Source organism: Pongo abelii, chromosome 18 (genome assembly GCF_028885655.2).
Source record: "Pongo abelii isolate AG06213 chromosome 18, NHGRI_mPonAbe1-v2.0_pri, whole genome shotgun sequence".
NCBI classification, from domain to species: Eukaryota; Metazoa; Chordata; class Mammalia; order Primates; family Hominidae; genus Pongo; species Pongo abelii.
This window is the reverse complement of record NC_072003.2, coordinates 24153807-24166590: the sequence shown is the minus strand read 5'-3', so window position 1 is coordinate 24166590 and position 12784 is coordinate 24153807. Positions and strand designations below refer to the sequence as shown.

General features: G+C 51.1%; 1 protein-coding gene across 1 annotated transcript in view; it reads left to right on the top strand.

Moving 5' to 3' along the window:
* LOC129050720 (uncharacterized) overlaps positions 1-12784 on the top strand; it is a 154466-nt gene that overhangs the window by 76615 nt on the left and 65067 nt on the right. The window contains 8 exon segments of the mRNA XM_054533625.1: positions 211-422; positions 1934-2122; positions 2946-3085; positions 4113-4275; positions 4387-4470; positions 9952-10089; positions 10185-10304; positions 11448-11540. Coding sequence (XP_054389600.1) covers positions 211-422; positions 1934-2122; positions 2946-3085; positions 4113-4275; positions 4387-4470; positions 9952-10089; positions 10185-10304; positions 11448-11540 — 1139 coding nt within the window.

The following is a 12784-nucleotide window of genomic DNA, read 5'->3' as shown; positions in this document are numbered from 1 at the left end:
GTTTTGACAGGTGTATATATCTGGGTGATCCAAACACCTGTCATGAGTCACAACATTACCAGTGTCCTAAAAAGTTCCCTCATGTCTAGTTATTCCCAGTTTTCAGATTTGTCCATTGCGGCTGTGATGAGACTCTGGGGACCTCTCGCTGCCTGCTAGAAGCTTCCTCTCTACCCTGCGTACCAGATTCTCCTTCTTTGTCCCTTGCAGGAGCCTTGAACCTGGATAGTCCATGGCTGATGGTCTCTGTAGCTCACAGGCTGTACTGGCCACACCGAGCTGTGTTCCAAGCTGTCCTGGAGCTAACGCTGGGCAAGGCCTGGACCCTAAAGGACCTGGTGGTCAGCGTGGCCTGCAGGAGTCAGGGCCCCAACAGGGAAGGCAAGATCCAGGTTTACACCCCAGCTACCACCTACCTCCGGGTGAGCAGTGCTCGGCCCCCAACATATGTCTGGTCCCCTGCCACTGAGATCTTTTTCTGGTGCAGAGGTGGATAAAAGCTGAGGCCTGTGGGCAGATAGCAGCTCACAGATGTGTGAAGTCTGGCCCTCCCAGTGCCTACAACTATCAGAGTTTAGTTCCTAAGTGACGTAGAAGAATTAGACCTAAAAAAAGAAAATCTAGATTTCCCATATCTCTGCTTGGCAGCTGACGGGGAGAGAAATATAAAATAGGAAAGCAAGTCAAACAGGACTTTGGAAACAGATGGACATTCGGCTTTTGCCAAAAAAACAGAGTGAAAATTTCTAGGACGTAAGTCGGTTTGATGCCAACTACTGACTGTCATGATGTTGCTTCTCTGCACACATTTGGTGCAGAAGCAAGAACAGGTTTGGGAGAAAAGCCATGAGTGTCATCTGCAGGGCTGAGGGAGGCTGGCGGGTGGACTGTTTCCCCTGCACTGGGTGATGCGTGGATGTGGGGAAGGTCCGGGCCTTGATTGGGCTCATCCGAGGGCAGCACAGTCCCCTCTGAGGCAGGACTGGGTGGCACCAGGTTGGAGTCAAGGGCGGTGGTAATCTTAGGGACCGTGAGGAGGCCTCTGTGTAGCAGAGGATGCCAAGACAGGAGAGTGAGGTGCGGTCGACTAGCCAGCCCCTGCCCTTCACCCAACCAGAGGGCCTGGCGGCCTGGCCCATGGTGGTGGCAGTGGAGGTGCCGGCAAGTGTCCACATCCTGGAGATGCCAGATTTGCTGACGGACTAGTGGTGAGGAAGGAGTGAAGGAAAGGAAATAAATGGCTCTGAGGTCTTGGCCCAAGCATCTGGCGGGATGGAAGTGCCATCCTAGGAAATGGGGAAGTGGATCGTGGGGAACTGAGGATCAGTGACATGAGACAAAGTGTTATGAAGTTCTGGTGTTGGGTTGGAGGCTCAGCCACGCCCAAACCCTGTCTTGTCCTTGTCACTTCTCCTTGTGAGACCCCTGAGTTGTGTGAACAAAGGATGGTGGCCAACAGGGAACCATCCCATGCAGGGCTTGTGCCAGGGTGGTGGCTGCAAATGGCCTACCTCCCCCAGCTCCAAAACGAGCCAGATCACACCCAGCTCTTCCTAGGACTCCCGAAGACCATGGTGATGGTGCAGGGAGAGAAGGCCACCTGCCAGCATGTGCCCTTCAGGGTAGAGACACCCTGGCTACTAGTAATCGCGGCCCAGCGAGATCAGATTCCCTCCCCAAACTGAAGAGGAGGAAAGGAAATTATTTCTGCTCAGGGTTGGGGCAACAGAGAGGAGTTTTTCTTCTTGTCTCAAGGCCCTGTAGAGAAAACTAGCCTACCTGCACCAGTCAGGTTAGGCCTCAGAGAAATGGCATTGAAGGGGTTTTGAGGGATGAAGAGGAGTTCACCAAGCAGGAAAGAGATGAAAGGGTATCCCAGGGGGAGGAAATAGGGTGTGCAAAGGCCTTGGTCCCCCTCCTCACCTCATTGCAGGTTTCCACAGTGACAGTCTTGGCACAGAGCCTCTTCCACAGCTGGAGCGAACTCGAGTCAGCCTGGAACGCGGCAGTGCAGGGAGAGATCCATGCTGAGAACAGCCAGGACCGTAAGATCCTGAACTGCTGGTTGAAAGGCCCCCAGCAGGAGCTGAACCTAACAGCGGCCTACAGGCACCTGGAGGGGGTAAGAGCCCAGGAGGCCCGTGCAGCCAAGAGACCACCGAATCCCTCACCTGGGTCTCCTACCTCTCTCCCTGCTTGGGATGGAAAAGGGCTTTGTGCTACTGGCTTGGCCTGTGACATTGGGCCTCTTGGAGCCTCTATTTCTCTCTCTCTTTCCTTTTCCTTTTTCCTTTTCCTTCTTTTCTTATATATTCTTTGACAGTTTCATTCTGTTGCCCAGGCTGGAGTTCAGTGATGCTGTCATAGCTCACTGCAGCCTCGAACGTCTGGACTTAAAGGATCCTCCCCGCTCAGTCTCCCAAGTAGTTAGAACTATAGGCACATGCCACCCATGCCACCATGCATCACTGACTTTTGTTTGTTTGTTTGTTTGTTTTGTTTTAGCAGACACGAGGTATTGCTGTTTCCCAGGCTGGTCTTAAAGCCCTGGGCTCAAGTTACCCTCCCATCTCAGCCTCCCAAAGTGCTGGGATTACAGGCATGAGCCACCATGCCCAGACAGGCTTTAGTTTCTTGGCCTGTGAAATGGACCCTGGTCACTTTAGCACAGATCCAGGAGCAAAGCTTGGCATCCTTTAGCTGAGAAGTCCAAGTTCTTTGTTCCCCCTAGGTACCTAGGGAGGTCTAGCCGTGGTGGTACGCCGGTGGGATCCTGTGGTCTGATCAGGGTGGAGGCTATGGCCCAGTTCAGTAGCTGTTCTCGGATAGTCATTTCTGGGGGTGATGGGCAGGTTGTGGGGGGCTACCCTTTGCTTTCCTGCAAGGCAGGTCTGCAGCTTGGTCCTGCTGGCCCGTCCCTCTCTTCAGCCTGGATCTTGTTGCAGCCCCGGAAGACCCAGGTGTCGCTCACGGCTCTGCGGACTGGTGCCCAGGGCCAGCCTCTGGGCCTGCAGTTGGAGGGAGAGCTGGAGGAGCTGAGGCAAGACAGGATGTTGTACCAGAAACGGGGGACCTTGCTCCTTAGGTGCGTGCGCCCCTTCTCCTCAGCTGACACCCCTGCACATTTCTCCTTCTCCAGCATGGAGGGTCCCCAGGGGGAAAAGGATGGGCAGAGCTACCTGGAGAATCCCTGCTGACTTGCTGGGGCCCAGATGGAACCCAAATCCCAGAGAAGAGCCACCTCCCCTGAAAGCTCACACATTCCTCGCCCCCTCCATTAGTTGCTGAGGTGGGAGCAGAAGTTAGAGTCTCGTCATCCTAGCCTGGAGCTTGCTTGGGGAGTCTTCTCATTTCCTAGAGACAGAGCTCATTAAAAAGCAGTTCCCTGTGTGCAGGGAACAGCACGAGGTTGGGACGAGCCGAACCATCTTGGACTCCAGGCTATGCATTGAGCAGCTGTGTGGCCTTAGTTAAGTCACCTACAGCCTAAACAGCAGCAGTGATGACAAAAGAACAGCAGCATCGTTTGTAGAGTGTTCGTTCTTGTTTTTATCCTGTTTACATTCATTGAGCACATGCTATGGACCAAGTGCTCTTCTGGGCATGTGGAAAATGGCAGAGAACTGGAGCGTCAGAAACCTTTGCCCTTGGGGAGCTTGTGTTCATTTCGTGTATGTTATTTTTAATCCCAACCACTGTGTCCGATCAGTATTATTTTAGCCTCCGTTTTACAGATGGGGAAAGTGAGGCACAGAGCAGTCAAGTCCTTTTCCCAAGGTCACACAGCTAGTGAAAGACCGTGCCTGGATTCTAGTCCCAGTCTGTGTGACACCAGATGCTGTGTGTCGTCTATCCCCTTGGGTCTTTGCTGTCAAATGGCGATGGGGACCCCAGCCATGCCCACTTCGCTGACGCAGTGAGGTAGTGAAGGGTTCTGGATGCCAAATTGTAAAGCACAGGGCTGCCAGGTGTCCTGATGTTCTCTTCTCTGTGGCAGAGTCTTAATTCTGCAAGCTCGTGACAGGCCCAGGCTGAGACCGTGGGGCACAATTGTCCCCCGACACTGCCAGCTGCTTTAATGGCTTTGACCTGTTTTTCCCTCTGCACACCAGGCACCCCTTGCACCTGCCCATCCCGCAGAGCCTCCTCCTGCAGGAGACCTTCACGGCTGATAGGCGACACCAGCGCTATTCCCTGGAGACTAGGGTTGTCCTGAATGGCCGAGAGGAAACCCTGCAAACCGTGGTCCTGGGCTGCCAGGCCGGACACCCCTATGTGAGTGGGTCCAGGGCATAGCCGGGAAGGGGCCTGAGAGCCAGAGGAAGGCCCCAGCTGCCTCCTCACTCCTTGCATGTGTGTGTACATGTATGTGGTTGTCCCTCCCAGGTCTGTGCAGGTCTGACACATCCATATGATGGCAAAGTCATCCCCAGGAACACAGAGGGGTGCCTGGTTACTTGGAATCAGACGGTAAGAGTGGAGACCCCAGAGACCTTTGCACCCCACTCAGCCCTGGTTCAAGTTGCTATCATCTCTCGGTAGGATTAAAAACATGTTATCTGGGCTGAGTGCAGTGGCTCACACCTGTAATCTTAGCTACTCAGGAGGCTGAGGTGGGAAGATGGCTTAAGACCAGGAGTTTGAGATCCGTCTGGGCAACGTATGGAAACCCCGTTTCTACAAAAGAAAAAAAAAATTTGTTTCATTAGCCAGGCATGGTGGCATGTGCTTGTAGTCCCAGTTACTGGGGAGGCTGAGGCAGGAGGATCTGATTAAGCCCAAGAAGTTGAGGCTTCAGTGAGCCATGATTGCACCATTGCATTCCAGCCTGGGCAACAGAGCAAGACTCAGACACCACTCCCCGGCCCCCGAACCACACACACACACAAAGTTCTCCTGGACAGGTGTGGTGTCTCATACCTGTAATCCTAGCACTTTGGGAGGCCAAGGCGGGAGGGCAGATCACCTGAGGTCAGGAGTTCGAGACCACCCTGGCTAACATGGTGAAACCCCGTGTCTACTAAAAATATAAAAACTAGCTGGGCGTGGTGGTGGGTACCTGCAGTCCCAGCTACTCCGGAGGCTGAGGCAGGAGACCCCAGGAGGTGGAGGTTGCAGTGAGCCGAGATCGCGCCACTGCACTCCAGCCCGGGCCACAGAGTGAGACACTGCCTCAAAAAAAAAAAAAAAAAAAAAAAAAAAAGGTTTACCTGCCTGGGTTCTGTTTCATTTGGTCCTCCCTAGTACAGTCTATGTGACAGTCAGAGGGAGATTTTCTAAAGGCCAGCACAACCCTGCCACCCACATGCTCTCAAACTCTGACAGCCCCTCTCGGGATAAAGCCCCAGTCCTGTCCCCTCAGCCCTGCTTCGTGGCCTGCATCCGCCTCATCCAGCCTCTTTGCATTTCCTCGCCTGGCTCTTTCCTGCCTTGGGACCTCTGCATGTCCTGTGTGCCTGGAGCCGTCACCCTCTCCTTCAGCTTTGCTTCCTCCCTTCTACTCATCTTTTAGGATTGAGCTCAAGCATCCTCTCGCCTGACCCCCAGACCACCTCACACACACCCCTGCTTACCCTAGCGATGCCTTATATCTTTTTCTTTCCTTTTTTTTTTTTTTAGAGAAAGAGTCTCACTTTGTCACCCAAGCCGTAGTGTAGTGGTGCAGTCTCAGCTCACTGCAACCTCTGCCTCCTAGGTTCAAGTGATTCTCCTGCCTCAGCCTCCCAGGTAGCTGGGATTACAGACGTGCATTCCCACTCCTGGCTAATTTGTGTATTTTTAGTAGAGACTGGGTTTTACCATGTTGGCCAGGCTGGGATCAAACTTCTGACTTCAAGTGATCTGCCCGCCTTGGCCTCCCAAAGTGCTGGGATTACCGCTGCACCCAGCTTGCCCTTTATCTTTTGCCTTTAGTACCTATTACAAATCCCAGTTCTTTTTTTTTTTTTTTAAGACAAAGTCTCGCTCTGTCACCCAGGCTGGAGTGCAGTGGCACAATCTCAGCTCACTGTAGCCTTGTCCTCCTAGGCTTAAGTGATCCTCCCACCTCAGCCTACCAAGTAGCTGGGACTACAGGCACACACTACCCCCACACCTGGTTATTTTTTATTTTTATTTTTAGTAGAGACAGAGTCTTGCTATATTGCCCAGGCTGGTCTTGAACTCCTGGACTCTAAGCGATCCTACCATCTTGGCTTCCAAAATGCTGAGATTATAGGTGTGAACCACCGTACCTGGCCCCAGTTCTATTTTTGTGTGATTCATCAATCCCTGGCTCGTCTGCTAATCTGGAAAGCTCATGATCTCCATGAGTACTTTACCACCGTAGCCACAGGGCTTGGTATACAGTAGGTGCTCAATGAATACTTGCCGCCATGATGCTGTTTAACACCTGTTGCATGCCAGGATCCAGAGCAGAGGTCAACAAACTTTTCTGGAAAGAACCAGATAGTAACTAGTTTAGGCTTCATGGGCCACATGGTTCAGATCTTGTTGACTCATAACTGTCGTTACAATTCAAGAGCACGGTGAATAATACGTAATGAATGGGCGTGGCTGTGTCCCAACAGGGCTTCACTTGCAAAAACAGGCCACATTTAGACCAGGGGCTGTAGTTGCTGGCCCCTGACTTAGAGGGTCTTTTTTGAGGCAGGGTCTTGCTGTGTCACCCAGGCTGGAGTGCAGGGGCACGATCATGGCTCACTCACTGCAGCATTGACCTCCCAAGCTCAAGTGATCCTCACACCTCAGCCTCCTAAGTAGCTGAGACCACAAGTGTGCACCACCACACCCAGCTCATTTTAAAATGTGTTGTAGAGATGGAGGTCTCACTATGTTTCCCAGGCTGGTCTTGATCTGTTGGATTCAGGGGATCCTCCTGCCTCACCTTCCAAAGTGCTGGGATTAGGCCAGGTGTCGTGGCTCACACATGTAATCCCAGCATTTTGGGAAGCCAAGGTGGGTGGATCACTTGAGGTCAGGCATTCGAGACCAGCCTGGCCAACATGGTAAAACCCCATCTCTACTTAGAAAACTATAAAAATTGGCTGGGCATAGTGACAGGTGACTGTAATCTCAACTACTCGGGAGGCTGAGGCTCAAGAATCACTTGAACCTGGGAGGCGGAGGTTGCAGTGAGCCAAGATCCCACCACTACACTCCAGCCTGGGTGACAGAGAGAGACTTGGTCTCAAAAAAAGTGTTGGGATTACAGATAAGAGTCACCACACCTGGCTGAGGGTCTTGACATGTGGCTCCCTAGGGGTGAAACTTGTTTTTGCCTGTGTGTCCTTGGCAAATTATTTCATGTCTCTGGACCTGAGTTTTCTTGTGTGCAGAATGGGAGCAGCAGTGCTTATCTCTACACAGTGGCTGTGAGGATTACAGTGTAGTGTTGTAAAATGCCTACTAGAACCCTATCCAGGTCTTCTTCCTGACACCTCTAGGAGGAGTTGATATTCTGGGAAAGCACCGTATTTTTCAGCAAGCATTTATGGAGCATCTACTGTGTACAAGGAAGATAGTCATTGTTTCTCTTTCTCTCTCTTTTTTTTTTTTTTTTTTTTTTTTAGACAGAGTCTCACTCTGTTGTCCAGGCTGGAGTTTGGAGTGCAGTGACTTGATCTCAGCTCACCACAACTTCCACGTCCCAGATTCATGCACAGACCCCTCCCATCATTTTTTTTTTTTTGAGACTGAGGATCAAGTCTCGCTCTGTTGCCCAGGCTAGGGTGCAGCTGCGCGATGTTGGCTCATTGCAACCTCTGCCTCCTGGGTTCAAGTGATTCTCCTGCCTCAGCCTCCCGAGTAGCTGGGATTACAGGTGCCCATGATCACACCCGGCTAATTTTTGTACTTTTAGTAGAGATGGGGTTTCTGCATGTTGGCCAGGCTGGTCTCGAGCTCCTGACCTCAGGTGATACCCCCCACCTCAGCCTCCCAAAGTGCTGGGATTACAGCTATGAACCACCTCGCCCGGCCGTTTCTCTTTGCAAGATACACAACAGCCCCTGGGAAGGAGGGTGAACCAGGCAGCTGTTGAGCATTGAGACCCACCCTTCTTGGGGGCTCCCTTCATCATTAGTTAAACGAGGCTGCGTGTGGCTCCCTGGGGATAAGGTAGTACAGTTATTGGAGCTTCTAGGGAGAAACAAACGGCAGGATGACAGCCTCAGACACCTGCAGAAGTGGCTCCCGATGGTGTTTGCTGTTTCTTAAACCGGAGATTGCAGAGCTGGCGCCATGGGCCAAATTCAACCTGCAGATGGGTTTTGTTTGGTCTGCTTAGCATTTAACTTTTTTAAGGAAATTAATTGCTACCATTGAAAATCAGAAGATTTTGAGTAAAATCCAGATTTCCAGGGTTTATAAGAAGAAAATCAGACGGTGTGACCACACCAGGCCTCAAATCCCAGCTGACAACAACAGGCTCTGACTGAGTAAATGGCAGTCGTTTAGTTTCATATAATTTGGCTGTCTGCTCTTTTTAAAACCGTGTCTAGGCTGGGCGAGATGGCTTACGCCTGTAATACTAGCACTTTGGGAGGCTGAGGCAAGGCAGATCATTTGAGGTCAGGAGTTCGAGACCAGCCTGACCAACGTGATGAAACCCCCATCCCTACTAAATACAAAAAAAATCAGCCAGGCATGGTGGCGGGCGCCTGTAATCCCAGTTACTCAGGAGGCTGAGGCAGGAGAATCGCTTGAACCTGGGAGGTGGAGGTTGCAGTGAGCCGAGATCATGCCACTGCACTCCAGCCTGGGTGACAGAGCGAGACTGTCTCTAAAATAAAATAAAATATAAAATAAAATAAAATAAAATAAGCTGTTTAATGACATACATTTTTCTCCCCTCTTGGACCCTTATTTCCCTTCCTCCATCTTGGTTCTAAAGTAAAGCCGAGCACCCTTTAAAGATGCACTGCAATGATAAAGCTCCTTGGCAGGCATTTTTAACTTCTAAGTCAACACGGGTAGGAAAAGATGGCAACGTGCTACTGTGTACTTGGCCTGTGGCAGAAGCTAAATGGTTGTTGAGTGAATAAATGATGGAGTAATTGTGTATTAGTTTGCTGTGGCTGCCATAACAAATCGCTGCAATCTTAGTGGTTTAAAACGCCACAGATTTTACAGTTTTGGAATTCAGAAGCCGAAAATGGATCTCACATGGCTAAAATCAAGGTGTTAGCAGGGCTGTGTTCCTTCTGGAGGCTCCAGAGGAGAGTCCATTTCCTTTCCTTTTCCAGCTTGTGGAAGCTGCCTGCATGCCTTGGCTCATGGCCCCTTCTTCCACCTTCAAAGCCAACAGCGTGGCATCTTCCAGGCTCTGTGTGACTCTGACCCTCCTGCCTCCCTCTCATAGGATCCCTGTGATTACTTTAGGGCCACCCGGATAACCTCCTCCTGTCAAGATCTTCAATCCAGTCACACTGCAAAGTCTCTTTTGCCATGAAAGGTCCCATATTGACAGGTTCCAGTGATGAGGACATGGATGTCATTGTGGGATGAGTGTTCTTCTGCCAGCTCCACTATGAATTACTCATTCTTTCACTCTAGCACAGCTTTGACCTTGGGGTTTCAGGTTGTAACTAGTGATTCTGCATTTGTCCAAATATTTATTGAGCACCTGCTACATGCTAAAACCTGTGCTAAGTATTAGGAATACGGCAATGAACAAATAGACTACTCCCAAGGCACTTTCTTTGAACAAGACACAATCACATTTGTTCCATCAAGCCCACCCTGCTAATCTTACCTTTAGGCACTGGAGTTTACCATTCCTGTGTACCCAACCCCACTTCCTGCCCTATAAGTAGAAGAGTATAGACTGCTCCATAACCCATCAATTTTTGGACCACTTTCTTCTGACCACTGGATTCCCAGGGTGGCTTCTGCAGGCACGTAGAGATGGGACGAGACCTCTCTCAGTGCCTCTGGTTCTCACACACCCAGGCTAAGAACAGGGAGGTCGAGGCCACTTTGAAAGTCAACCGGAAAGTTGTCCTGCACTTGAAGGGTTTGCTTCATGACATATCTCAGCGTGGGGAAATCCAGCACAGCGTGGCCCTGGACTTGGCCCATTCCTACCAGGTACGGGTCCCCAGGTTGGGCAGACCCTGGTTTGTGCCCTCCACACACAGCTTGGCTGTTAGCGGAAGTCAAGGGTGTTGTCTGTTTCTTCCCAGCTGATCTTCCCCCAGGCCCTGAGCTTGGATGGGGGCATCATCTTTAGACAGAGTCCCCAAGGAACATTCAACTTTGGCATGGATGCACGAGCTGCCGTCAACCACAACGTCACATCCCAGGTCAGGAGACTGAGTCCTGCTCCCTTGCCGAGGGAGGCTGGGTCTTAATAACCTTTAGTGAAGGTGCCCTGTATGAGATGTCTGAGGAGGTGGCAGGAGACATGACCCTGGGGAGCCAACAGCACAGCCCTTATTTTGGCAGTGTGTGTGTGATTAGTCAGGATGCATGGACTGTTGTTGTAAACAAATGTTTGGCTCTTTGTGAAAGGCCAATGTTCATGTGCAGTTCAGCCTGGCTCTGCTCCATGCAGTCTCTCAGGATCCAGGCCTCCCCACCTTGTGGCTCTGCCCTGGCAGGCAGATGGAGGGACAGAGAGTGGAGAATTAGGCAGGAGGTTTTTATGGGCCAGACCCATAAGTAGAAAGGTCATTCCTGCCTGGGTTCTCATCACATGATCCCACCTAGCTGCAAGGGAGGCTGGGAAATGTAGTTTTAGCTATAAGTCCAGGAAGAAAAGGAAATGCAGTTTGGTGAATATATAGCGGCCATTGTAGGTATATTTACTCATTCAGGGCTGTTCATTTGTTCATCCATGGACGTGTTCATTCATGTGCATTCATTCAGCATGGATGGGTTGTATCTCTGCTGGGTGACTCTGTCCCCATCTCTGTTCCCGTCTCTGAGGAGCTTTCAATCTAGTGGGCTTTTAGTGTTATATAAGTTCAAGTTCAATTCCCAGTTCCACTGTTAACGAGCTGTGTAACCTTGGGTGAATTACTGAATCCCACTGAGCCTCAGTTTTGCTAGCTGAGAAATGGGATGGTAACAGCAACCCAGCAAAGCAGTGTTGAGGATTAAATGAGGCGGTCATTGTGAACCTGGTAGCACAGTGCCTGGTTCACGGTCACGGTCAAGTAGAAGGTGGTGTGGCTGTGGGAGGCATGAGCAGGCACCATGGCAGGGAGTAGGGGGTCCCAGAGTGGTCTTCCCAGCCCCCCATCCAAGACGTCACTTCCTAAGCAACCTTTTACTGTAGCACAGCCTGAGTAAGACTGAGGGCTGAAGAACATTGAGGGAGGACAGAAGTTTCTGGTTTGAGCTTTGGGAATATTCTGGGATGCATTTGCCCAGTAGCCACCTCCTAGGGTTCTGCATCTCTCTCTCTGTTCCCTCTGACCGCTCTTCAACTCTCCCTGCAACAGGCCTCGGTCCAGCTGAATGGATCTGACTCCGACTTTGCATTTCTCTTCCGGCTCACGCATCCCCACGGACCAACACTTCCTCCAAACTTCCAGGTATGGACGTTGCTCCCTTGGAGATGACCTTGACTCGCCTGCCAAGGGTTGTCTCTGAGCAGCTGGCCTACTGGGAGATGGGCGGAAGGAAGGCAGGATGGGGGACCGAGGGAGGGAGGCCACACTTGCAATGTTGTGCTTAGCCAAACAGCCCCTGCAGAATCAAGAACAGATGGCAGGGAGGTTTCCACATCCATCATTTGGAAGTGATGGTCTAGGCTGAAGGGGGTGAAGGATCGTATTTCACTCTTGAAAATGGACAGAAACAGAGTTTTCCTTCAAACTCTGCCCTGTATTTGGGCTTGGGAGAAGCCGTGTAATCCTTCAAGAGGGCTTTGTTGACCCGGGTATTTTGGAGGTAGAGAAAGACATCCAGGTGGGAGCCCTGTCCCCCCACCAAATTTGTGGCTTCATTGAGCAGGCTGTGCATGGTGTGTGCACAGGAATTAGGGGGTGGCTAATTCAAGGATGTGGAGGTGTAAACAGGAAATCCTGACAGGGATGAGGCCCTCAGAAGACGTGGGGCAGACCTTTAATTTGATAGCAATAAAAAAAATTAGAGGTGGGGTCTCACTATGTTGCCCAGGCTGGTTTTAAACTCTTGGCCCCAAGCTGTCTTTCTGCTTCAACCTTCCAAAGTGCTAAGATTACAGGCATGAGCCACTGCACCTAGCCTGATAGCATTTTAAAATTTCTTTTGAGACAGGATCTCACTCTGTTGGCTGGGCTGAAGTGCAGTGGCATAATCACGGCTCACTTCAGCCTTGACTACCTGGGGTCAAGCAGTCCTCCCACCTCAGCCTCCTGAGTAGCTGGTACCACAGGCACGTGCCACAACACCCAGCTAATTTTTGTACTTTTTTTTTTTTTGGCAGAGACAGGGTCTCGCTATGTTGCCCAGCCTGGCCTTGAGCTCCTGGGCTCAAGCGACCCTCTTCCCTTGGCCTCCCAAGGTGCTGGGATTATAGGCATGAGCCACTGCCCCTAGCCCTGATAGCATTTTTTTAAACACCTGCTGTTCATTCCCTGTGTATTGGGTTTTAGAAAGTTGAATGGAGCCCGAGAATGGCTCTGAATGGCTGAATGGAGGGAACTGCTTATTCTTAGAGGCATGAGCTTTCACAGGTTGATGTCCCTGAAGTCAGTCTGTAGCTTCACATTGACACAGGTCGCCGTTTCACTAGCAACCTTTTGCTTTTGTGGAGTTCCCTGAGATCACGGCCCATTTGAGAGCTGCTGGCATC